The following is a 27,471-nucleotide window of genomic DNA, read 5'->3' on the forward strand; positions in this document are numbered from 1 at the left end:
CAATATTTTGAGCTGAAACGAGTTTTTATCTGCACAACACAACACTTCGCAGAGGAACTTCGTAGCAGTGAAATCTTGCTCAGCCCGGTTTTGCCATTACATCGACCTGTGCTTACTGCTCTTTGTTAAATTCTTGCTGTCTCTGAACTTTTTTATTTAACGTCATTGTCATAATTTAGTTCCTCGTCTGTTGAAATGTCGTATGGGCCTTAATGCATATTACAACAAACAATAGGACTACGTATGAGTAGCTGATACAAGTAGTTTGCATTTCTGAGCTCGCAAAAATAATTTCACAACAGCGGGGCCTACATTATGTGGTGTGTCGTGGGATATTGAACTGGGCCTATGTGTCAACCTGCCGTTTCGCGTGAAGTGGCTTGAAATTTCACATTAATTTCCAAGCCTGACCGTTTCTGCCGATGTTACGTTAATATGTATAATTGTTCTTTTGTAGGATTTGAGGTTTTCACGACGGTGAGTCTGAAGATTTCTGTCTTCTGGGCTGTTGCTAGAAGTTTACCGAGATTCATCGCCCTGATGATGGAGGCAGCAAGGGCCTCCGAAACGTCGGTAAACTTCTACCAGACTACACGACGCAACAGCCCAGAAGACATCAATCTTCTGATCTTTTGTGTTTTGTCCATCGTCTAAAAACCACAACGTTTTGGAAGCTGGATTCAGCTACCACCTTTACGCTTATACAGAGTAAGAGAAATGAAAGCCAGCAGTTAGTTGGCCCCTTGGTTAAGCTAGCCTCAGACCTGTTCAGGTCTACAAAGCCTCTTATACAGTAAGTACCAGGGACAAAGCGGCCGGCGCGTGAAGCTGACCGACTCCCATCTCCCCGTAGAATGTGTGACGCTGTACTCCACGTGCCTAGCTATTCACATTCATGTGGCATTATTCAGGATTTTAAAAAGAAAGGGAAATTATGAAATTCTGCGGCCTTTGGCAATTCTGCCGAGAAATACCCCCCCCCCCCCCCCCCCCGTCTGAGCGGGGAGCCCAAGTGCAGTAGATGAAGTAGCCTAAGGAAGGTGCTACTAATTGTGTCGGTCAACAAAATAGGAAGAAACAACTTTTCGAGACCAGTATCAAGAAGGGATGGGCGAAGGTGTGGTACAGCATTCGCCGTGTTCATTAGTTGTCTTTTCATGTGTCGAACATTCAAATAATCATGTCGGTAAAATACGCCTTTTTATTCGTGTTTGCTTTGACATTATTATGACAAAAGCAGTAGCAGATCCTATGTCAATAACGTCTTATTGATATTTGCCGTTTTTATTATGTCTGAAGATCCGATAACGTTATGTAATTCTGATGACGAAGGGATAAATAGCTGCACTGCGTTTGTACGAAGCGCCGAACAAAATAACAAGATCGGGACTGGTCTATATCGCCTAATATGGCGAGCCTTCTGTGTCAGCTCGCCAGAACTAAGTCTCACCTGACGGTCGTCTCTTTAGCGCCGCCCACTAGTTTTTAATTTCAGTTTGCGAGTTCTTTAATTTCGAACTAGTGGATTCTTAACGCGCAGAGATTATTTCCGTCCCTTTGTTTCAGTTCGAATTATTTAATTTACTTCTATTAAATATTATATTTCGAATTGCTGTTCTGATCAGTTTAAAGCCCGGTCTACACGTAACGTCTTATCGTACGTTTAGTTTCATCAGTTAAGATGGTCAGGTAAAACTGACCAAAATCCCATGTCCACACTATTTACGTTTTAGCTACCGATTTATGCTCAGTTTCATAGATACCATGGATGAAGTATTACTTGTAGCGATTATTTCATTATGTCTTGTGAAATTGAAAAGAAAGGAAGTTGTTCGTCGCTCACGGTGGTCTAGACGATGGTTGCTAAAGAGGGGCAGATTCTCTCATGTGAATTTGCTTCGGGAATTACTTCATGAACCTGAAGATTGGCGTAATTATTTACGAATGGATACGGACACTTATTTGAAATTACTATCGTTAGTAACTCCAGAAATACAAAAAAGGACACTACCATGAGAAGGGCTATCACACCCATGAGAGACTGACTGCTACTCTAAGATTTCTAGCGACAGGTAGAAGCTACAAAGACTGACGTTTTACCGGAAAACCGATCCATTTTCTGAGAGACGTCCGTCTTCATTCAGTTCAGGCAAAACGTCCGTTTCTCTGTCCATACGTAACATTTTGACTGATACGTCTTAACTGATCAAACAAAACGTACGATAAGACGTTACGTGTAGACCGGGCTTAAAGGCTAGAAATAGCGGCTTTATTAATTACATTACTACTTATTTTATAGCGGTGAAATGTGAAGAAGAACAGACATTAGAAGTATTTGAAAATAAAGTTCTTAGGAAATTATTCTAATCTAGGGAGGATTAAGTAAGTGGGAAATTCGAGCTTCGATATATAGACTACCTGTCAGGCCTGTTGTTAAGGTAGTGAATTTTACGAGGCTAAGTTTTAAAATTTGCTGGTGAAGTAATTAGAGAGGGGAAGGGGAGAAAACACTTCGTCTCTGTTACAAAGATCATTTGCGCGTTGCTGCATATTGAGAATCATTCAAAACATCATAACCGTACAAAAATTCAGGGTTATTGAATATTTAAGCAGGCGTTGCATGTAGTTACCACTGTGCTTTGAAAGACTAAAGCAAATATATATTTGTCTATAAATGGGCTGTGTTCAATTAGCGTGAATTAGGCGCACTTGTCGTCTTAAAACATTCCCTGCGGTGGATCCCGTTATGCTGACAGCTCATAATTAGACGTAAGCGGGCGGGCGATTCTTTTATCTGTCGAATAGTTTTCGCAGGTTGATTTTATAATCCTGCTACTGACCACACATAGCATTTTCTTCCTGATCACCGATTTACGGAATTAACATTATTAGTACTGAAAATCCACTCTGGTGTTACTGTAAATCTGTGTTTGTGAGGGTACTATTAATATATATTAAAGAAATGGAATGCTGGGATGTGAACTGGTTTTATCAGGCTCAGGATAGACTCGAGTAGTGGGTTTTTGTGAACACGACAGTAAATCGTCTGGTTTGTTGAAGGGTGGGGGATTTGGTAACCAGCTGAGCGTATGTCAGCTGTTAAGATGGGGGTTTGTTCCATTCAGATAGTCACTTTAGAATTACGAAATGTGTTCATAATATAGGATTCTAAGTTATCTGAGAAGCTTTTCTGAAGTCATTGACTTTGAGTTTGTTCCAAAATATGTCATATCTACGCCTGCAGAATTATTCACACGCCCAGTCTTCTAGAGCCTGTCGGACGAATTTCTTGGTGTAGCTTCAGTCCCAAGGAATTGTCTGCTGGGATTCTTTGTGCACTTTGACGGAGTAGGTCATGTAACTTCTCACTAAGACTCATTCTGAGAATGTGAATCATTTCAGCTTTCTGTAGTCTCCATGAAAGCAATTAAAAGACGGCGTACGTTAAACGTAGCAAACTGTTTTTTGTATATTTTAATCTGGCCTCTCGAATGAAACAATAGCCAACCCTGTTGTGCGTGACACGCCTGTGTTTCATTATCAGTTTACGCGGCGGTGGGGCCACGATCTTTGTCGGACTTGAAGGAGACCATCGATCCTCCTATGAAACCTGAAGGTCTGGTATTTTGTGTGTCTGCGCTCATTTCATATAGGTTACATTTAACACTGTCTTCCGGACACCCACCCTCAGAAGAGTTGGAGGTGGACCACTCGTGACATCAAGGCATAGATAGAAGGATAATATTAGAATGGAGTCCACATAAACACAGTTAGGAAGTTTGGGGTGGATTCAAGTGTCATATACCCGCGACCATATAAGTTTGGTCTGGTTAGTAGGTTTGTCCGTCTGTTTGTCTTTATGTCCCTTGTTGTGGAAAATTTGCTTACGGAAGTCGTGGTGAACCGACAGGAAATTCTGAAATCAGTTCTTATTCTGAACTTCCGCGTATAAGCCGAGTCAACGAACTTCACCGCGTGAGCGAATTCTTTAATTAAGTTGGCCGAATTATTTCCTTGCAACTTACGCTTGTCTGATATTGTATCAAATATTTTAACTATTTAACGTCGATACTTGGTGAACTGTGACCTAAATGACGACATAATATCTTGTTTCAAAGTTTATTTTCGACTCTCTTATCTGCAAGCCTGTAGGCTGCACGAGATAACATGAATTGCGAATGAGGAGGGCAATGCATATGTCATATTTCAATGTAACATCTCGTCTTGTGTATTAGATCACAACTCACTACCCGTAGAAATGGAAGGATAATTTTGGGGGGTTGTACCTATGTCCAAGCTCCTCGCCATGGTATCATGGTATGGGTCTTGACGATAAATACTCTGACTCGAAAACAGACCGAAGTAAACGGCCAGTTTCACTGCCGTCGGAACTGGGCGGACCGCCGGAGACGCTGCGGACATGAAGGGAAAATTCAGCGCATCTCTTGAGATTTAAACGATGGTTTGGTCAGACTGGTTGCAGTTAAGGGCGTGTTGCGAAGAGGTTTGGTCTCTCAGTATTTTAAAATTGAATGCGGGTGGCATGTTGAAAAGCGCCAAGTTCTAGGACTCCGCCCGTGTCTTAGTATTATGTCTGTCATGTTTGTAAATCTGTAATATGGGAGGCAAAAGTCTAAGCCAGTAACTCTTTTATTCTCAGAAATACTGTCTGAACCCCAAGCCAGATTAAGCTGCAAGTATTAAAGGGCGTAGCACCGTGATATTTATACTGTGCAGAAAAGAGGCTGAAACAAATTGACCCAAAAAAGAAGGCAAGGCCAGTTCATTGAACTTAATGCCCTAATTGGGGATATGAGCTGCTGAAAAATAAATCTAATGTCCGTGCTGTTGGTGGGTAATCTTAAATCTGCATACGAAATTCTTTAGTCCATTTCGATATTCTTCTTCCCGATGTTTATGAGTCTATCACGGTTTTTAACAAGCGATCCATGTTTATCAGTGCTGCAGCCCAGAATGAGACAGAGGAAGGAATACCACTTTTCCCCTCACAAACTCCCGCGGCCAGTGAAAAATTTACTGTGAACGTATATTGGACTTCTAAAAGGAAGTGAGAATTCCTGGCCATTTCTCTTGTGACACGTGCGTGAGGTAACAAAAATGTCACACGAAGGCAGAATTGTTTTAGGAAATGGGTCATTGCAGTTCCTGTCACGATTATAAGACAAGTGTGCATTCCTTTCTGTGTCAGGATCGTGAAAAATGTAGGAAGTTCACTCGCCTTTTACGCATTTATGGATATTTTTTTTAGAAAAATATGTTCAAGGTTGTAAACATAGTGGGCCATTTGGACTTACTTTAAGTATTTTTAATGTTTCCTTTCGTTAACGACCGCGTTTTGTAACCTTACGACACACCATTATTTCATAAAATTGATGACTAGTGTTTTACTGTTCTCTGTGTACAGGCCAACAAAACAGTGCACTTGCATTGAGGAAGTTCAAGCTATGACGGCGCAGTGATCTGCGACTCACGTATTGGACTGCCTAGTTTCGATTCCCGGGCAATGCCCCTGCGAATTTTGCTTTCTCTGGGGCCACTAACCTCCATCATTTGTCGGGGTCCAGAATGCATGGATTTGAAACTTCACGCACTCTCTACGTTGTGGCGTTTAAGCGACTTCAGTATTAATTCACGACTAAGCCTAATTAAAGATGGCTGTCTTCTGATGCGCTGTGTAGTCTGGTAGATATTGACCGACATTTCAGATGAGTTTCCTGTTTCCATCATCACTCTGATGATGGAAGCAGTAAGCTCTAAATAGAAATATGGAGACGCTGAGGACAACCTCGTAAGACAACTCAATGTCCGATCTCTGGGCCTGAATCTGATGCCACTGCGTTCGGAATGTAAAGCAGGTGTGTTGGCCATTACAGGAAGACCTAAGAGGTTCAGGCAAGATTCCTAGGGATACGGTTTACAGTCCTCACAATGTGCAAATTGGTGTTTGTTGTATTCTAGGTTTCCGTTGTTTTACAGCTGATGTTTCATATGCATTTCTTTCTTCCGTGCCAATGCTGCCCATCAACTTCTTGCTCTAAGTGTATTTTCGAGCCACTGGTCATTGGAATTTAAGAGCAACAAACATATTTTCCCCGCGTTCAAATTGCAGGAAGATATTTTTATGAGATGTGCGTGTTCATCGGTATCTTCGCCGTGCATGAGCGTGTGTGTGTTTCTTGCGAGGCGCGAGACTCCTCGCTTTGTGGTTCAGCACAAAACCACTCCCACCTGGTGCTGGTTATTGCGTCTGTTTCCGAACCGTGCACTATTCCTTCCCGCAGTCATGATTAATGGCAATGTTAATAATCATAATTGTAGCTCTAATTACAATAATAATTATACGTTCAATTGCGTAACTTATGATGATAATAATATAATAATATTTGTTAGGAAATTAATTTGCGAGGATGGCGGGTGGATGAAGCTGGCTGATTTAGATTTGGTTGTGTTCTATTTTATTATTATTTAGATAATAGTAGTAATAACTGTGATGGTGATGATGATAATAATATTTCTAATGTAGGATATATATTATGATGATAATACTTGAAGGACACAAGATGAAAACTTTTATTATTATCCTGGCAAATATTATACCATCAGAATCGTAAGATGAAGAGTCATCAACGTCTTCCATGTTTCTACCACTCAAAGATTCTCTACAAGCTCTCGGTTGTTATTTGAGGTCCGGCCACTATTTACAATTTCTGTTCTAGTGTCCGGCCGCACTACAGCTTGGCGTTTAATTTAATGATTGCGGAGTGTTCAAGTGCATGTTCTTTCCCTTTGTTTTCTTTGTTCTGCGAGTCTCCAGGGGAAATGAGCCCCACGGTTTACAGTACTTGTTGCTAAGGGGCAGTGATTGGTTGAGTGATTGGCTGATGGGGTCAGGCAGGAAGGTTGTATGTGCAGATCACCTCATTCTCTTCTATAATTGGCCACAGCTACGTTTACTTTACAGCTTTCTTGAATTTACAGTCCTATCAACTTGTTTTGACAAACTTGGTGCTGTTGTGTTTGTAGGAAGAGGGCATGTCCCCTCGCTCAGAGAATGGCGGTGGGGAGACTGGAGGCGATTCCAGCGGCAACGAGTCCCCGACTCCGGACCACGAGGCTGTTGGAACACCTGACCCGAGAGGTAGGCGGACCCATTGAGAGTTGGCCCCCTTTATTAAATAAGGGCACATCGATTTGTGCCCCCCCCCCCTCAAGAGATGTTGTGTGTTTGTGCAAGTTGCAAGTGAGAAAATGCTCTTAAAACCATTTTTGTTACGTGTAACTTGGAGATTTCTGTCTTCTGGGTTGTTGCGCTGTGTAGTCTGGTAGATGTTTACCAACGTTTCGGAGGTCATACTGCCTCCGTCATCAGGGCGATTCATCTACCAGACTACCCAGCGCAACAACCCAGAAGACAGAAATCTTCATACTCACCGCTGTGAAAACCTCAAATCATACGACGTGCAACTTCTGAGAAGGAAAACCTGTCAAAACAGGAAATGTGCCCTTGGTTGTCAGAGTTTCCACATTTGCTGATGATCTAATGACTTCATGATTCATTTTTGAGTACTTGTTAATATGATGAGATCAGATTCACTTATGTAATTTTCCCGCGTGTCTTTTTGATTCTACATACTGTGGAGCTTAGAGCAGTAAAACAATTTTTGATGCAGTTAACGTTGTATGTATTGTGATGCTGTGCCGTTGTGATACTTGGCATCTACTCTGAAAGAAGGTTATACAGATGTGGATTGATCTTCTTGAGGATAGACTATACGAAGATTCGTGAACACGGTGATACGCCTTCCTATGTAAAAGCAGGGCGTTTTTGGGGCTAGCCGATTAATTGACTGGCTAATGCGGACATTAGTTTTTAAGAGAAACGCTTTACGTGTTTGTTTTCTCATAGATTTTAAACTCGAAATTGCATTAATTTATTACAAGTTACAATTTCGATGCGAATTTGACAGCCGACGTGTTTATAAAGCTATTCATTGAATTCTTTTTACGATGATTTTTAATATTAAAGCCGATTAAATGCGACTGTTGTATTTCTGCGGTATGTCGTAAGAACTGATGGTAGTTGGTGCATTTTGAAACACTATAGCTTTTTCTTTACTTTTCCAATGCCGACCTTGCTCTCAACGGTTTGGGAATCGCAGATTTAAAAGCACCGGTAAGAGTTCAACGTTCAAGAAACGAATGAGGTAAGCTAACAGTTTGTCGCGTGCTTTTTTCTGTATGAGTTGTCACATTTCAGCAGAACAATGCTTCGAGGCAAGAGAGAGTGATAGTTTATTGTTAGGGGCCGCATGTCTTTGAGTGTTTTATTGCTCGTTTGGTTAATGGCTGTAACCCACTCAATTACACCGGTTGGTTGTTTGCGACTCTTAGCACATTAAAGTTCCAGAACCAAATCCTGAATTCAAATCTTGGCATTACTGAGGTTGATGGAATGGTTGCACCGCCATGACTCCACCTTCAAAATTTGAATATATATATTATTGTTATTGCAATTTTAACACTTACGCATTTTTAATTCCGTTAAGGAGCGGTGCTAATTCTGTTATCCGACTTCTGTTAACTGTTGTTTTACCTTCAATAGTAATGTAGGTCTTTAGAAGCTTCCACGCGAACGTATCTGTTTGTGGCGTAATTAATTGGAAGGCTCCTTGAACTGGATATTGTCGCTTGAGGTTTTTCATTACGCATTTATTTTTAAACCTTTTTTTCTAAGACCTTCCCACTTTAAGTTTATCGTTATTATTAATACAGGTTATATAGGTCATTCGGAGTGTGCTGTTTTCTGTTGTGTACATTTTTTCTTCCTGTAACACGCGCGTGCAACTTTTGGTGTTATGAATGTTTTTTATTACACTGATATTTTACCTATTTTTTATGTACACATGTATCAGTTTTACGTTTCAGTGATTTGCAGATAGCTTTGACATGTGATAGGTATCCAAATTCGTTATTACTACCGCCATAACATAACAAAGGACGTTCATAAGCGAGCGGAGTTCATATTCCTGTATTAGAGGTCATCTGTCATGAACTCTGGTTTCATGTAATGGCCTCAGCGCCGCATCTGCTTTCAAATAATCAAGGAATAAATACCATACAAGAAACTTTGGCTTTTTATCTGATCTGACCACTATTTTGGAGGGGATATGTATTTTTTTAGATTTGGTCCAGGGCAGAGACCGGTGGAGGGCTTTGGTTAATTCGGTCATGAACCTTTGCGTTCCCTAAGCCAACTAGTTAATTAGTTAGTTAGATATGTATTTTTTATATCAGAAGGAACTGAACCTGACCCCGTGACCAGCTATCAATAGATTGGACAATACATTAAAATATGTTACAACTGCTTTCTTACGTATACTTAATTCATAATTTAAAGTAATTCTATTTATTCTTTTTTTTGCAACATATACTTTCATATATGCAGGTGAAACAGATAGCAAAGTATTTTGGTTGGTCATTACTTGAAGAGTGACGTGGAAGAAAGATATTGTAAAACTTCGGCTACCAGGGATGAGCCGCGTCAAATCCTGAAAGGTATCTAGCGTTTCGGCAAACATTACAGTTGCCATCTTCAGGATGAATCTGTTAGTTGAGCGCTTTTGGAAGCTTTGTATGAGGGCAGGCAGTAGGCGATGGCCTTTAAATGGATTTTGAGGAATTTGGTTGAACGGGCCTAAGACCGTGTCCAGTGACGAAATTTGGTTCCGGCAGTGTTGAACCTTCGGGCTGTGTGTTCAGAGTTACTTTCCTCGAGCATGAGTGTGTGACGATGGTTTTAAATGTGTCGGCGTCGTCCAAAGTGCTGACGCGTGTCACAGATGGCATGCGCTCTGGCTACCATAGATGGAAAAGGGGAAGACGACAGATGACATCCGTGCCGTGGCCCATCCTAAAATTGTGTGTGCATTGTCGGATGTCGTTCCTTGAACAATCATGCGAATATGTGGATTGAGCAGTCGTGGACGGGAAAGGGCGGAGTTTGAGGAGTGGGACCAGGAACCTAAAAATGAATTTGTTTCGTCGATCTTGGTCTTCTGGGGGTTGGAACGCCATGTAGACTTGTAGGTAGATGTTTAATGTTTGTTTATTTAACGACGCTTTCAGTATCTGGACTGTATAGCGTTGGATGAGAGGATGAGAACGAGTAATGAATTGGAAGGGATTCGAAAGGAAGTGGTCGTGGCCTAATGAGAGTTGCTATCCTGGTATTTGCCTGGAGGGACTGAGGAACACCATAAAAAACCTGTCACCAGCCGGTCTCCGGACCTCCCGAATACGAAGCAGTAGAGCTCACCACTGGACTACGACGTTTATTTGTAGGTAGATGCCAGCGTTTCGAAGGAAAATACTGCTTTCATCTTCAGGGCGGAAATGATTATGCATTCAGATTAGGAACTTCGGATATGGACATGGGTTGTTTTATAGTAGGGTCCATTGGGGGGTTTTGTTGTGACTCTGAGGAACTTTCTGATGTTCCGTACAAATGAGTTCATTTGTAAGTTATCTCTGGGAAGACGATGTTATAATGAATTGATCCTTTGTTGGCCGACAGTCTGATCGGTTGGTTAGTGTGTCTCATATATGTTTTTGTGTTGCATCAGTCCTGCACTAGAAATGCCACAGAAGCCTGACTGGGCCACAGATCTAGGCGTGAAAAGAAAAATCCCGCTCATACCGGGAATCACATCCTACACATCAAGTTAGTCACTGTATTTGCTGCGCTCACACGACTTTTGGGTGTACAAAGGAGTTGCTTGTGTCGATGTTGGTCCTCTAGGTTGGAACACCGTATATACCTGTAGGTAGGCTGGTGTTTCGAAGAAAAATGCTGTTTCCAACATCAGAACTGATTTCAGTCCAGAAGATGAAGGCAGTATTTCCTCCTCCGAAACGTTGGTACCTACCAGTCTGCAAGTCCACTCGGCATTATAACCCAGAAGACCAACATCGGCATCATCACCTCCGCGAGAAGATCAGATCTCACATGCTAGTTATTTAGTTTATCAGTTGCCTCCTTGGGTTATGCATGTATAGAATGCCATTTAAGAAGTATTTCGCAATGTGCCGTTTGTTGGTAATGACGGCTTCTAAATCGCCCACAAATGACATATATGCTGTTCTCCTGCAAACACCGCATATCTGGGATTGTGAAAGTGGCTATGCCCTTTCTTGCAGTAGGCATATGTATGCCAAGGGGAGGGAATTGGTAAACCGCACGTCCCTTGCCACTCGCATAAATCCTGTTCCTGCAAGAGGTCTGCCTTGCGTTTGGTATTTCGATGTTACTTTGTTCGAATATGAACACCGCCAGCTCCGAAGGATATAGTTAATTACGTAACTCATAAAAATTCTCGTACAGTAGTCCCGCGGATTCAACACCGATGATAATGAGGCAGTTCGTATCACTTTGTATCCTCAACCTGTTTTCCAAAGATACATTTAACTGTGCTGTTTGTACCTCCTTGGTTTCCCGTGCGGTAAATTTTGCCAGAAATTTCCAAAATCTTGTGCGAATTTATTTATGGGCTATGCATCTGGACTACAAATTTGTTATTTGATTGAATCTGTTAACTAAATGCATGGTAATAATATATTTGTAAACCCGATGGTTTAATACTGCTACAACCAAAATTTCCCACTGCGTATAATCCCGAGTTAGTGACATCCATCAACCAACCTCATAATCTTCTTCCTTAAAACTATCTTAATGTAATCATCCCACCTCATTCGCAGTCTTGGAGGTTGAAGTTTTCCAAGAGTGTTTCATACCAGAATAGTGTATTCATTCCTTGTCTCGCCATTCTTTCTACTTACCCAGCCCATCATAGTCTCCTACTGTCGAATTTCTAGAGGCTTTTGTACAATTTTGTAACTCATTTTATGGCGAAAGGTTGTTGGTCCTGCTCGCAATTTTTAGCATGGAGGAGGTTCACCCTCTGTGGTCTGCCCTTGATCGATTGTTCATGCGATATATTTCTATTCCCTTTGCGTCCCCGTCAGCTGGGATTGATGGTACTTCATTCTACGGACTCCTGTTCTGAATTCACACCGCTGGTCTCCCGAGAAGATTTTAACGAATAACAAAAATTAGGAAGATATTCAGCGAAGTAATAGAAATTAAGTTAATGAGACGAGTAAGTGAATAATTTTGAAACCTGTCGGTCCATATGCTGCACCATTCCATCACCACGGCCGTGTTACGTCACATTCACATTGGTTTTGTCCTCACATGCCCACTTTTCTTTGCAAGTGATAAGTTTCGTAGAAGTTTTCCACCCGCGGCTCTGTTGTAACTCTGTGTGCTTGGAAGAAGCTGGAGACCCGAAGGAATGTAACGCTCAGTGTTGCACGTCTGCAGGTAACAGCAGCGGCTGTTCGAGCGAGCAGCCCCAACAGCCGGTCACCACAGTCGATTCGCGGGCCTCGGCGGAGATGCAAACGGCGCCCACCACACAGCCGCAACTGATCTCAGGTGAGCGCTTCTCCGGCTCCAGTCGCTTTTTTGTTCAGCATTTCCTAATCTGTAATCCTTCCTTTCTCGCCTCACTTTATAGGGAACTGAAAACGGAAAAGGATGTGGACACCGACAAATGTGCAGCCCCCCCACCCGCCCCCCGAGTATGGGAGTCTTGTTTACGCACCTCCGCCATCATGCGAATTCTTTTAACTCTTATGTCTAAAAACGTTGTCCACCTATGAGTCACGATTTCAGTCAAGATGGTTGCGCCTTGTAGTCTGGTAGGAGTTTATAGACGTTTCAGAGGTCCTCGCTGCCTTCTTCAGACCCAGAAGACGACCATTTTCATACTCGCCGCCGTGAGAATAAGAAATATCACATGATTGCAGTTGTCTGCAAACCACAAATGCTTTATCATAGACATTATTTTGAGACATAGTCCATCGTGGTTTTTTTAATAATCCCACGTTTCGGAAGCTATATCTCTGTCATTATGTAGTAGGGAAAGGATCGAGACTGGCTGTGTCCGCGTAGGAAGTTTCTTCCCGAAATGAATTCCACAGGGTTTTGCTATTATAAAGGTGAAACGCAGAAGACCTTTTATGATATCGGCAACAGAAATGCAGGCGTATTTATTCTTCATTTCGACAGATGTGCTAGCATTAATTGAAGTTGGAACGCGCTTGCTTGTAATTGAAACGATAAAGGCAAGATTTTGAAATTAAAACCTGTTTGAGTCTGAACAGTTAATGCAAAATCTTCAAACCAGTGCTCGTTGACATTCCGTCTTTTTCATCTCCGCACAATCCCAGGTGAGCCTCTAAGATTGTAACAAGAGGTTGCGTACCGAAGGCTTTATAATTCGTACTTAATATAAAATTTTATGGTAACAACATGCAAAAAAAGAATGGGAACTCTGAGGGGAAGAAATTGCTTGGTACATAAGGCATAGGTGGGGGATAATATTAAAATAGACAGCAGAGAAACTGGGTATGGGTGTGAACTGAATTAAGGTGGCTTAGGATAGAGTAAAATATTGGACGTTTGCGAATACATTAATGAACTTTCGATATCCATAAAGACAACGAATGTTTGACCGTTTGGGTAGCCGAAAGCTTTCCAAAAACGACGTGGTCTCTGTGCATTGTGCACATGGTACCTACCAGGAGTGGTTCCAAGCAGTTTTTAACTCTGAACATACTTGCAGCCTCCTTCTGAGAAGTACTGTAGAAAATCATTGGCCTACTCTTACGGGAACTTCCGGAAATTGGGAATTGTTATACCCGTGACGTAATGTGCTTTGATATTGGCAAAGCTGTCTGAAGAACTTGACTGATTCTGGTGATGTTGATGGAGTAACAACGAGAACAATATTGATGATGATAATGATATGTGGGCTCAGTCAGTGACGTCGCTTGACACTTTGCTGTGTGGCGTCGTTTCTCATGTCTCTGAGACCGGATTCCACCTGTTAACCGAACCTCGCTGTCAAATGGTTTTGCTGTTCTTCGTGTTCTGAAGGTTCCGGATTCAAATCTCGCATCGGAGACTGATTATCCTGACAGAGTTTTTTGTTTTAGTAGTTTTCACCAGTATATTCGTGGAAATGTTGTAATAGTGCCTTAAAATTGGTTACGGCCGCTTCCTTTGCAACCGGTTAACTCACGAATGTGTGTGTGTGTGTGTGTGCAGCGAGTATGATGACGCCCCCGTACTCCGGTATGATGTACCAGACGTCCCAGGGGATGGTATACGCTGCTGCTCGCACATCAGCCCTCCCGAACGGAGTCATCTTCAGCCTGAGCCAAGGCCAACTTCAGCTGCAGCATGCAGCAGACTCTGGTAAGTCGGTGTTTATTTTCCTTCTAAGTCTATACACTCTCTTTAAACATCTGTTCTTGTGTGTGTGGCTATTTGCACTGTCAGTTCTGTTTGAGGTTTTCTGTTTGTTCTATTTGGCACGGGTCTTGCAATTTCGTCGTATCGGAACGGAGCGTGATGCTGCTTTGTTTGTTCATGTCAATTCAGCGGCATATGTTTTCTTAACTACGCCACTCTTTTGTTTTTATCTCTTTCTGAAAACCATTAAGTGTTCAGTTGATTTTAAGCTTCGAATATTTTGTATGCTGCATAAATTATTGAGTTTTTTAGACATAAACTGCTTTTTGAGTCTCTGGTTACTGGCTGCTTTCATGCGAGTGTTGGCAAGATGACGGTCTGCACAGGGTGTCTCGAAAGCACCACGCACACGCCGCAACCTAAAGCCACGATGCGATGTAGTGGTTCAAAATTATGTCTTGTACGAGATTAATTAACGTTTGTTTGTTTAACAACGCTTGTCAGTTGCATTCGTTGTGTAGCCTCGAATGGAATCGTAAGATATTTGAGTAGGTAAAGGATAAGGATTATAAGGAGATGGTCGTGGCCTATTTTAATATGTTCCATAATTAGCCTGGAAAGATTGGGGGAAACCGACAAAAATCAAAGTCGAAAAGCTGAAATAAAGGCCGAGATTCGAACTGGATACCTCACGAGTATGCTACATATCTAGACCTCTGTTCCTACGGAAACTTGCTTGTGTTCGGTAGTCTGTGGTTTGAACCCCGTCCGGAGCTTTGGTGTCCTTAGTGAGGCCTTTCGCGATTTACCGGATCCTGCAAGAAAATTCTGGGGCACAACTATGAGGTACGCCGTTTACAATTCTTTCCGGCTCATCGTTTGTAATCGTTATTAGATGAAACGTCGTTACATAAACACCGACCCAGTTAGGCAACCATAGCTCTTAACATCTATCTTGGCCGAGAATTGCGTACAGAGTTGTTGTAGATGAGCCTCTTGGCAGGCAGCCACTTGGAAATGATTTTCCAGCTTATTCCCCAGTTGTTATTATTCGGAAAATCAGGTGTTGTAATTTTACCCAGAGACTGGATGTTCCGACTTTCGTTTGTCGTAATTTTCCTCGGTCGTTTCACAAAATGCTGGCATTACATTGCTTCTTCCTTTCATATACTTCATAATGTAACCGCCCTAAGTAGTTTTGTTACATGCCCAGACTTTTCCCCTCAGACTTAGCTACTTGCCCACTATTCTAACGAGCGTTGTTAAATAAACTTATGTTTCATGTTTCGCGTGCATGTTTATGGTGATACATACGCGTACACAAGGACTCTGCTTGTTTCAATAATACAGCAGGCATACGAACTTCCTGCCAGTGGGTGAAAAAGGTGTGGTCCCAGCATGCATTTCGCTTATCTCACAGGACAACTATAAAATAAATCTGGATGTAAATAAAGGCGAGTCGGATCTCCAATTTCCTCCTTAGATTTATCCGTTTCATACCGAATTCATGGCACAGAAGCTAGTTTCTGTGCGTTGATAGAAACACAATCCTAATTTCTTTTGTGAGATTATAGATTTTCTCAGCGGCGAGTATGAGGATGGCTTTCTTCTGGGTTGTAGCGCCGTGTAATCAGGTGCGGCAACCCAGAAGACCGCCATATTAATTTGATTTCCACCCATCTGTGTTCTCCATCTCAATCTTATTTATATCTTATCCGTTTCATTATTCTGTTAATGGTGGTCCGGTGTGTAAGAAACTCTCCCGAATATGCTTGGAAGGATTGTGAATAACCTGCAAAAATCTCTTGGTAGTCGATGTCAGTACGTTTTCTTACTGTGAAGGATGAACTTTTTTCAGCTAGCTTCTCATTAATAGTCTTGTGGAAATCTCCCGAAAACCACGAGAATATCTAATACCTGGCAGCAGAGATTCGAACCGACTACTTGCAAAATGCGATACATTATTTATATGAGGTTATCGGAGCCGCTACGCGAAATTGTTTAAGTTTGACGTGATGGAATTACTGCTAGCTTCACGTGTTAAAAACACATAATTTGCAAAGAAATTGATAACGTAAGCACAGTCCATCGAGCAGCTGCTAGTTTCAAGTGAATACGCCTCGGATAACTATAGTAAGTTACTCATGATGTCATTTCTGGATCAGCATTTTAATCTGCTTTTAAAGTATAAGATGGCGAGCTTACAGAATCCAGTCAATAGAAATTTGTTGCCAGGACAGAAGAATGCTTACGTAGGAACTTGTCAGTACTGAGGCCACAGATTTGTCGATCGTTTAATCATTTTAGATCTGTCTGTACGTGAGTCAGAGCCACACAGAGACGAAATTTATGTGAAAATTTTGGATCTGTTTACATAGTTGATATAATGGGTACATTTAATGCCAGTTTTTAAAACTATTTTATTCCCTTCTTTGTTGTCCTGTTTTTCCATCTCTCTTTTAAAGTTTCCTTCATTTGTTACTGCCTTATCATAAGTCACTGAGGGATGACGCGACTCTTCGTGTTTATGTATGCAAATACATCGCCTCAGACCTAGACAAGCTGAACAGGGAGGAGTTTAAGTACACTCAGCGACTGATTGTTTCATTACTTAGTGGATATGTGACAGCGCATTCCTCCCTATTTGTCCATGCTGATGTAATGGAGAATTGTTACGAAATTATTCGTCTATGACTGACTTGAATGTAATTAAATCAATTAGTCAGAGTAGTTGATTGTTATTCTGCTGTGCTTTTCTGCTTGGGAACTGCGTTGTACGCATGTAGTGTCAGGTTGGAAGCTTGCAACATGCCACTTCAGAAACTCTGCAGGTGGTCTTGTGGCACAGCGGAATTCGAATATCTTTTTTTCATTTCATGAGATCGAAATTACTTCCTCGCATATTTCATACTTAACCTCCCTCCTCCGTTCCTGTTTCTTGCATTCACAGTTACCTCGACCTAGTTATGCTCGTTCCCGAACTTCTAAACTATTTCTAAGTTGAAGACGGCCGTCTTTAGACTCACCGCCGTGAAAACCTCAAATAATACACGTTTCTGAGTTCAAATTTTCTTTCCTACCATTGACAGTTAGACAGTGGGACAAACCACAATTTTAAGATCGAAAGTTGATTAGAATAACTGTTTGGTTTTGTGGTGTGTGTTCGTTTTATCATAACTAAGTACAGAATTGAAAATGCATACTGACTGCTTCTTTCTTCGACATGTGGCACAGTACAGCAATGTAGTTTGAAAAATAATAAAATTGCGAATACTTTGGTCCAAAATAAGAACTGATTATGCACACTTCTTAGTGTCCATCGGCGTCCTTCATACCCAAAATATAATTTTATAAAATATCTCTAATTGGGCTGAGCACAAAAGACGTGTTCATGGCACAATTCGCAACTTTTAGAGATCTGTAGTGTATAACATTTGTTTTTAACAACATGCTGGAATATTTAATCCTCGGTTTTGTGTAAAGCATGGAACATTCTGAGCTGACACAAAATTATTTAACTACTCGACCAAAGACCTCGCATACCAAATGAACGGATCGATTCGAAATTCATTTTGGTTGTTTTATTTTAATTTTTTTATATAGGGCCTAGGCTAAAATATATGTTTCATACACTTGCAGCCTTTATTAAACAGATTAGGAATGTTTGTGTAATGTGTGTGTTTGATGCCTGCTGATTTGTGCTGAATTACCATTTGTAACGCCGTCCTCATCAAGAGTTCTGTGTGTCATCCCACCTGTCCATAGACCTCATAGCAAACATTTGACGCTGTGTGTCTGATGTTTACATTCGTAACCCTCTCCTCGTCAAGATTTCAGCCTGCCATCCCTCCTGTCTGTTGGCCTTAACAGCGAACAAGTGACGCTCTGGGTCTGATGCCTGCTGGTTTCTTCTGAATTACCATTCGTAACTCTGTCCTCTTCAAACGTCCTCAGCGTGCCATCCTTCCTGTCCACAGAACTCGTAGCAATTGACGCCGTAATCTTGATGCCCTGCTATTGTCAGGAGCCCTCATCGTCCCGTTCCTCATGTCCATCGACCTCAGAGCTAGAGAGTGACTCTGTCTGTTTCTACAGGCGGTGGTGATGGGTCGTCTTCCTCGTCGTCGTCTTCATCACACCACCACCAGCAACAAACAACCCCTCACCAGCAGTTCATAACCATCCCCCTGCCAATGGCGCTCTCTGCCGCAGCGGCTGCTGCAGCCGCCAGTGGGCATCACCACCATCACCACCACGCCGCCGTGCAGGAGGCCGCAGACCTCACCAAGAGCCGCAAGTGACACAGGCTCTACACACGGCCTAGCTGCTCACTCACCACCCCACTTCAAGTGATGGTGGAGCGCCTAAACCTGTATGTGTAGGTCGGCAACGTATTCTTACGTTGATCCTGCAGATTGGTTGCTGAGTCAACGAAGTTTGGCCCTCGACTACAACAGCAGGCACTTGGACAACATTTGATGGTGTGGACTCTTGGCGATTCTGTACAACCTGTAATCACATTAAATTATGTTGGACATTTTATTGTATAACCGTTAAGCAACGATAAGTTTCCAAAGGAACAGAGTTTATTCCTGTACAAATAACACTGTTTTTTGTGGAGTTTTGGCTTTTCTATTGAAGTTGTTACTACCTTAGACACGTGACGCCAAACTAAGCGGCTGTCTCGAGGTAGTAATATACAACCATACAAAGTAAAGTCTGTAAAGACGTGGCACTTCAAGGGTAAAATGGTTGTCAGTGTAACCAAAATGGCTTGCTGTTCTGTAAAATGCAGGCCCACCTTGAATTGCCACCGTGTGTATAACAAAGTTGTCTGGGCAGTGGAATTTGATCCTCTCGATTTCAGGCATGATCAGCTAAGGTGTTGTGGCGGTACCCACCGTCGTTTGGTCAACAGGATGATGACGCAGTTCTGAGAAACTTGCGGTGGTGCCCAGTGTGGCTGGCTGTAGTCATGGGCGTAACAACTTCCTTACTGTTCTGTAATTAACGGAATGGGATCCAAATGTTGCTGTTTATTCTAGGTCTGGTGACGATTTATGAACATGAAATTTGTTAATGTTTTACGCAGTTTCGTGAATTTTATGCGGTTATCCTTTCCGAAGTGCCTTGTGGGCAGAAGTTACATTGCCACTTTTAATATGTAGTTCCCGTTTGTTCCTTTCGGTAAATAAATCCTACGTGATGAGAATAGGCTGTTCTGAAAACATCTTAATTTGAAAAACCTGGTATACGCATGAGGCTCGTATTGAGCCTGATCTTTTCGACAGTTTTTCAGTTTATGGCTGTTCTGTGAATTTATGGATTTGGTACGTAGAGGGTGTAGTCACAGTTTATACGTTGTGGAGAAACAATTATGCTTCACTCTGAATCATGTATTCAGATATGTTTTTCTTAAAGTAGCCTATAAAACGACTAAAGAAGGCTGTATATTACTGTGATGGCCAAACAGTTAATTTTCGTAAGTTTTAGAGCTACGCCCTTCGTCTGTTTGTAGCATATAAGATGGCAGCCGAACAGGGAACCTTACTCTCCACAATCAGGAAAACCTTTCATTGCAACAAGCAGTTGAGAGGGGGGGGGGGGGGGACCGAAAATACGGACCTAGGGCCTATCATTGCCTCGTAGACGCATGGCACATCGGTATGTGAGGCCATTTAACGTTCGTGATTCCGCCGACACATTGTGTCAATAATGTTTAAAATGAATAATATATGCAGAAATACGAGTAGATACAAGTTTATATAAAAATATTTGCTGATGTTTTTATTGATTAGTGCAATGCTGGTAACATCTGTACTACTGTTTTACCGATTTCCATTCTACAATTTTTAAACTAGGCTACAGCTATTTCTTAACTCTTTATACAAAGAGAGGATGAGAAGTATGCTGATACGTCACTGCCAGCACGCCATTGCTTTGTATATCAGGCCTATATGTCCTTAGAATAGTTTGTGGCCTGCCCATCCACTCATATTGGGTGGTAAAATGTACAAGCATACACAGGAATACTGAGAGATGTTCTGAATCTGAAGAAGAAGAAGAAGAAGAAAGGTAAACCTGTATTAGGAAACATGTACTTGGCATTGCCATTGAACTGATTAACAGAAGAAGGTGCTTGAAACGGTTTATTCGGGTTTGAAATTAATAGGTCATATATAGGCTCGCTTTTCATGTGAGCTGTCTCAGAAAGGGATCTTATTGGCCGAGAGTTGTATTGGTGACGATTCGGAGTTCAGGACGTCTGATAGTAAACAGTTGCATCTCCATTTACCACGCGCACTTGTCCTGAATTACGTGCTCGTTGGAATTATAGAAAAAGAGAACAAATACGTCCGCTTTCCAGCTAATTGTACGGAAATACATAGTCGCCAGTGAAAATGGAATGAGACGCTGGAAATATGGGACAATGTAGAAACGTTTACAAGGCAGACTGCCGTTTTACCATAGTTGTCGGGCTGATAAGCAGTCTGTTACCTTTGGTCCATGGTGAGGGATCTATCTTCTGAATCTTATATTCACAAAGTGATCAAGAATCCCCTCCTTCATGTAACCCGAGGGTTCATTGTCATGTTCGCAAGATCTGGCAACAAAACCTACAAACCAGCCCACACCCCAGTTCTGTAAAATACATTATAATAGTAAACTTTTATGAAGATGGGTGTCTTCTGGGATGTAGCGTCGTATAGCCTCGTAGATATTGACAAACGTTTCAGAGGTTCTTGGCTCGTGGTCCTTGTGATGGAGGCATGAAGGATCTCTGAAAGTTCTACCAGACTACACGGCGCTACAACCCAGAAGACAGCCATCTTCGTGCTCACTGTCGTGATAACCTCAAATCCTACTTGCCTAAGACAAGACAACAAATAGTCGTCTTCTGAGGCATAATTGTTAGACTCCGATGCGTGGATACACATAATCTCTGTTAGCTTTCTCTTGTTGCTATGTTGTACATGCAAGACCGTGGTAACCTATGACAGTGAATCCTTTGATTCGTAGTCGCCTGGATGTCAGGATGACATGGGTCATGCAGAGGCAAATGCCCACTTCGGCTCATCGCAGATGTGGCGTAGTTGGTGAAGCCAGACTAAAGACAAATGATTTGGTGCACCTTCTGATTTTTGGACACAATCTAATGAACATTTTGCAGTCTGATCGTTTGTATTCCAATATCTGGATGATGAAAACAGCTTTGGTTTGTGATCTTTGTCTGTCGTCTACTTTTAAAGGATCTGCGGGGCGTAGAAATGTTCAACCTCAATTACATGAATACATGTACGACATTCAGATCTTGAACTGATATCAAATCATAAGACTGTATATCCCCGTATGAAGTATACACATATAATACGGAATATTAACCTTGTGTGTGTACACATCTTATTGGGGCAACTGTTTTTAACATCGCCAAACCGGACATACCGCTCATGTGAAAAAGACAGTTCAACATATTTGTCGCCTTTAAATAGCATCTGAACACATGGATTTATTAATGATCTGAAACTTTCTGAATGAGTTTCTGTTGATTCAGAAAATATTTTATGGCATCGTAGAATTTTACGACGCTGGGATCAGATTTTGTGACACAGTTCGTAAAGCAGTAAACTCTTGAAGAGTTCTGTCTTCTGTGTTGTTGCGCTGTGTAGTCTGGTCGATGTTAACCAACGTTTCAGAGGTCATACTGCCTCCGTCATCATCGCCCTGATGACGGAGGCAGTATGACCTCTGAAACGTTGGTTAACATCGACCAGACTACACAGCGCAACAACACAGAAGACAGAACTTTTCATACTCACCGCTGTGAGAACCTCAAGTCTTACACAGTAAACTCTTGTGTGCCAGGATATCGTCGTTATTTGAAGAAACATGAAGGAAGAGGGTGTGCAGGTTAATTTCCGTCCGAGGCTCTAACACTGGGTTTATTATGTCAGAATGTTCTGGTCCGAACAGAATGGAATACCAGTAGCCGGTCTGATTTCTGTCCACGTGGTGTATGATTCGAATCTGCGAAGTAACTGACTAATCTGACGATGTATTACTTTTCTCGCCATTCATTTCAATAGAATGGCGGGATAATGTCATGGAATAAACCATAACCGCTTTCTATTCTTCTCCGTTTTACTGTTTGCCATTGTGAAAATTTCTCTCGTAGTCACAGCTTTGGGGTCCGGTAAGGACTGCGTACGTCAGACGTAATTCCTATTGAATAAGCCCTTGTTACCGAACATCAAGGATATAATCTGTTCATTTGATACCGTGTTATCTAAATCACGAATGAACCAACCGTCAGTAGTCTAAAGTTATGGTGATTATTGTGGGTTGGTTAATGCTTTTGTTTCATTTAATTGACTGGTTATCCATGACTGTTAACACGTGACGATAGTCAGTACGAAAGTTTGGAAACAGAACCTGATTCTGAAGATGGCTGTCTTCTGGGTTGTTGAGCCGTGCAGTCTGGTAGAAGTTCGCCAACGTAATTTGGTTGAAGTTTACTAGTGTTTCAGAGGTCCTTGCGATTGCCCTAATGATGAGGGAGGCAGCAAGGACCTCTGAAACACTAGTAAACTTCAACCAAATTACACGGTGCAACAACCCAGAAGACAGCCATCTTCAAACTCACCGCCGCGAAAACCTCAAATCGTGCTTAGAACCTGATTCAGTTTAGATTAAATTGGACAATGTCTAGTAATTGTTTTCATGCAGGGTATAAGATAATGGTTAGACCGCCATGACTCTGTTTCTTGAAATACGTGGTAGTATTCCCTCCAAAGCGTATGTAACCGTTGCACCACGTGACTGTCACAGTTTCTAGCATCTGGAAGTGAAATTTGGATTCCGGTAGAGGTGCTTTATATTACACATTTCTGACCTTACATCGCACTGTGATGTTAACTGTACGCAGTATTTCAGTACTGCAATTTCGTAGAATTTGTTTTCGATTTGCAAATATAACTCGAATGTCAATGATGAGCGAGTGAGTCTTGATTGGACTGAATGTGGGTTACTGTAGTCTTGCATTGCCCACACCCCTTACTGCTTCTTGTGTGTGCTTATAACATGTGATAGTTCAGTTTTCTCTCAAAAATTATATAGTCTTCCACTGTGCGACACAAAGTGAAAATTAGAAGTGATTTGTTGTTTTAGAAAGTCCACTTGCTTGGTGCTAACTTTGATAAAGCAGTGGCATTTCATGTTTAGCACGAATTGATGATAATAGCATGTTTCGTTTGTACCAACGTAATGCGTGTAATACTTGTAGTGAATAGAACTTCTAAGGATTGCAGAATCATATGGCAGTTATTTGCGAATCTGTTTTTACGTCATCGAGTGAGTTACTCCACATAATTTGTTTACTTTGTTGTAGAGTACTTTTGAAATAGTGGCCCTGTTCAACGATTTGGGTCGTCAAATAGCGTATTTTGTTTTGTATATCTCAACATGTATATAGTTATATTTATAATTTTAAGTGCCATAAATAAATGTTTGTTATGAATTTTGTTAAATATGATGTTTTGACCTTCGTGCTGTGTGTGTGTATTTTATTGACTCTAGATACAGCCAACGTGATAACAGCTTCCAATGTGTACTGATGGTTAATCCACATAACTGTCGTATATCGTCTAACCAGCGGGCTATGTTACGCCGTCTTCGGACAGCTCTTGAAATGTACGCTTAATGGAGAGGTCATATCTTCACGCACGTATCAACCCCAAAACAGTCCAGTGGTTCTCGACTGAAGGAGATTACAATAAATTTATGGAGTTGCCATTGGAACGAAAAGCCCTCCTGCTTCATATTCGAGAGGTTTCGGGTTCAAGTCTTGGCCACGACCGTTTTTTATAAATATTTTGAAGTAGTTATTCCTGTAATTCGACGCCGTTGTATTAGCTTCTGATAGCATCCTTAAATTAACCACAAACAAGTAAATATTGCCATGGAAACAAAAGTTGTAGGTCTGTAAGAGATATTGCCCTTTGCAGACTTGCAGCCATGGAGGTTCCTGATTTCTAACGCCAGCATCGTTCCGGGCCCCCACACATCTTGAAAATATGAAGGACTCACTGAGGGGGGAGGAAGCCCAATGATCCAGAAGCCAGGAATAGAACGTTCACGTCGTTTTCGAAGGTGTTTACTGCCTCTATTGTTACAGGGTGATAGTACCTCTGAAACGTCGGTGTCTACCACACTACACAGCGCTATCTAAATTCATTTCTGTTCGCCAAAAACTAATGTAATTTAGCACATCTGCAGTTTGGTTCTCGCGTAATGCTACATAGAGCGATGCGACGGAATAAATGCTGGTCTGTCCACACCCGCATCATAAAAGTTAATTACTCGAGGTACGTGCTTACTCACTTAATTCTGTTTACAGAACTTGGCGAGACAGGCTGCCAACTTAGCTGAACAGAATCTTCCTGCAACCAATCACTTGTATTAGATTAACTCCAATGATTACGGTCCTTGATAAGCCAATACCTTACGGTTTATTAATGTTTTACGCAAGAGCTAGGTTCTGCACCCAGTCATGAGCCACTTTAATCCAGTCCATGCTCTCATGTCATATTTATTTAAGATACATTTAATATGATTTTCACGTCTACAGTTGGATCTCGGAAGTCGGTTTTTCCCGTCGGGTTTTTACGATTAAAATGTGTGCATTTCTCGCTTATTCCAATGGTGATAACACTTTACGTGGAGATAAAATACATATCTGAAGAATAACAATACAGTTGTAGCCTGCACGATTTAGAATGTAACTTTTATTTCAAACATTGTCGGTGTGGCATATATTTAACGAAACACAAGGGAAGCATTGTGTTCGCCATTTTCATAATTTATAGCCTCGAAAGGAATGATAATTATACATGGAAGGGAAGGGATGTCTAAGGAAACAGTTGTGGTGTATCCTACTATCGAAGTATTTGCCAAGAATTATGAACCTAAGTCAAGATAGCCAACCTCCGAATCTCAGGTTCCCTTCCACTTGAGGACAGTCGCAGAAACCCAGTTTTCTCATGTCTCACTAATTTCGTGTTCGCCATTACTGTGATATGCTATACACGTGTCGAATAGCAAAACAAATGAAGATCGAGCGCTTCGTGACGTTGACAAATATGTCCAAATTGGGAAACTAGCAGAGAAGAGAGAGACTGTGTGTCTGCGGGCAGCCAGTCTGGGAATGCCTGCACAAATAAGGTTAGTTTTCATGATGTCAAGGCAGCCATTCCCTGAGATTCTGTTATTTCAAGTTTTTGCAGTTACTGTATTACGATACATTGTTTTGTTGGTATTGTCTCGTTTGATGTACGCAAACTGCAGTTCATGATGAAATTTCTTGATTTCTCCTGTCGTCTACTTGCTATTTTGTTTCTGTTGCCTACAATAAACCGTTTAGTTTCTGGATGCTCTGTTTTCAAGGGTTTAGTCAGCCGGAGCATGAACCTACCACCCTCCTCCATGTCGTGCTAAGGTTTTAAATACACGTAGCTTTTACTGATATGTTCCCTTTTTGACTTTGTTCCTTGGATAGGTAAACGTTTGTTGTATCGACCCTCAAGTCTTCTGTTACGTAACAGCCTTGTTATTTCGAGTAAAATGGCGTGTAGAGAATTGTAAGTTATTTTTAATATAGCTGCTAAGTGTTAAAACTTCGCAGTGTAACCGATTCGATCCTCAGGTTATATGGCAGTGCTTTCAAACGTAGAAGTTTACCGACGTGTCAGAGGTCTTCGCAGAAATCATTGTCATATGTTCTACTATGTACTTGTACTGACAAATCCAACTAGTATGTGAACCATTTTGATTCCATATTCCGTTCGTGTTCCCATGAGTATAATTTTGGCGCATGTTTGTGGAAATGACAGGAAGTAAGTACGATGTGTTTAATGGCATCTTAAGACACGTCATTTATTCACTTGTCAAGTCGAAAGGAGTAGGAACGTTGCGAGCATGTGGATGCAGTGACTAACTTACAATGGAAATGTTTTGTTCAGTGAATCAGTGGAACGCAAGTCTTGATATCACCTACAGCCAGTAATGAATCAGTCACCTTCCCCTTGCATCTAGTTAGTGTTAAATGAATGCATGTGCGTAACGCAAAACGTCGAAGGTGGTTTTCTTGTCTTGTAGTACAATTCATGCGCATGGCGTGTGGTACAAGGGGCAAGATTGTCAGGACATGGAATTTTATTCGATTTATAAAGATCTACGAAGGGAGGGAAGATGTCTCAACGAAACAAGACATATCTCCAACACAGAGGTGCATTCCAATAGAAAACACATGATTTCAGAGTCAGTACTATACTCATTTGTGCATCTCATTGGACTTGATTTATTCAATACTATGTAAACGTATAGCAGCAAATATCACACTACACAGAGTCAGAAATCACTACTTTACATTTCGTTGCATATTAACCACATTTTAAATAAAACTTGTAGATTGTAGTAAAGCATCGGTGAGATTTGAGGTTCTTACGGCGACGAGTATTAAGATAGTTTCTTCTGAGATGCACCGTGCAGTCTGGTAGGTATTGCCCGATATTTCAAGAGGCAAATAGCTCATATGAAAAATGAGTCAGTACCAACCAGACTGCACGATGCAGCATCTCAGAAGACAGGTTTTTGAACAAGCATATGTTTAACATCATGTGACAGTCTTTTGAAAATCAGATCTTTTTGAGAAAACCGACCAAATTCTGTCTTGAGTTTCATATGTCCTTGCTGCCTCCGTCATCAGGGTGACTCATCACCCTGATGATGAAGCCAACAAGGACCTCTGAAACGTCGGTAAACTTCTACGACACTACACTGCGCAGCAACCCAGAAGACAGCCATCTTCAGACACACCACCGTGGAAACCTCAAATCCTCCATAGTAGAAAATGAATTGGAAAGGATGTGGAAAGAAGCATCTGTGACCTAATTCAAGGTATTATTCAGGCATTTGCCTAGAGGGACTGAGGTAAATCACGAGGATAGCCGGTCTCTGGATCGAGATTTGAACCCGGGACCTCCCCGAATACGAAGCAGCAGTACTAACCATTCGATCATGACGTTCGGTCGCATTAATCATGTAATAGCCTTTGCGGCATTTCTAGTATCTTTACTTCT

The 27,471-nt window shown here is 41.6% G+C and overlaps 1 protein-coding gene across 2 annotated transcripts in view; it reads left to right on the forward strand.

Annotated features, from left to right (window-relative positions):
* bs (serum response factor blistered) overlaps window positions 1–23,862 on the forward strand; it is a 60,583-nt gene extending 36,721 nt beyond the window's left edge. The window contains exons 3-6 of one of the 2 annotated variants that reach the window (XM_022068295.2): window positions 7,045–7,159; window positions 12,401–12,514; window positions 14,192–14,341; window positions 18,434–23,862. In XM_022068295.2, coding sequence (XP_021923987.2) covers window positions 7,045–7,159; window positions 12,401–12,514; window positions 14,192–14,341; window positions 18,434–18,639 — 585 coding nt within the window. In that variant the 3' untranslated portion in view covers window positions 18,640–23,862. The remainder of the gene's footprint in view (window positions 1–7,044; window positions 7,160–12,400; window positions 12,515–14,191; window positions 14,342–18,433) is intronic. The other variant, XM_087352191.1, reaches the window with a different exon arrangement.
* Window positions 23,863–27,471: the final 3,609 nt, after the last annotated feature.

This window comes from Zootermopsis nevadensis, unplaced genomic scaffold (assembly GCF_977971745.1).
Source record: "Zootermopsis nevadensis isolate Lab colony 2312 unplaced genomic scaffold, Znev_1.0 Znev_ptg000002l, whole genome shotgun sequence".
NCBI lineage: Eukaryota > Metazoa > Arthropoda > Insecta > Blattodea > Termopsidae > Zootermopsis > Zootermopsis nevadensis.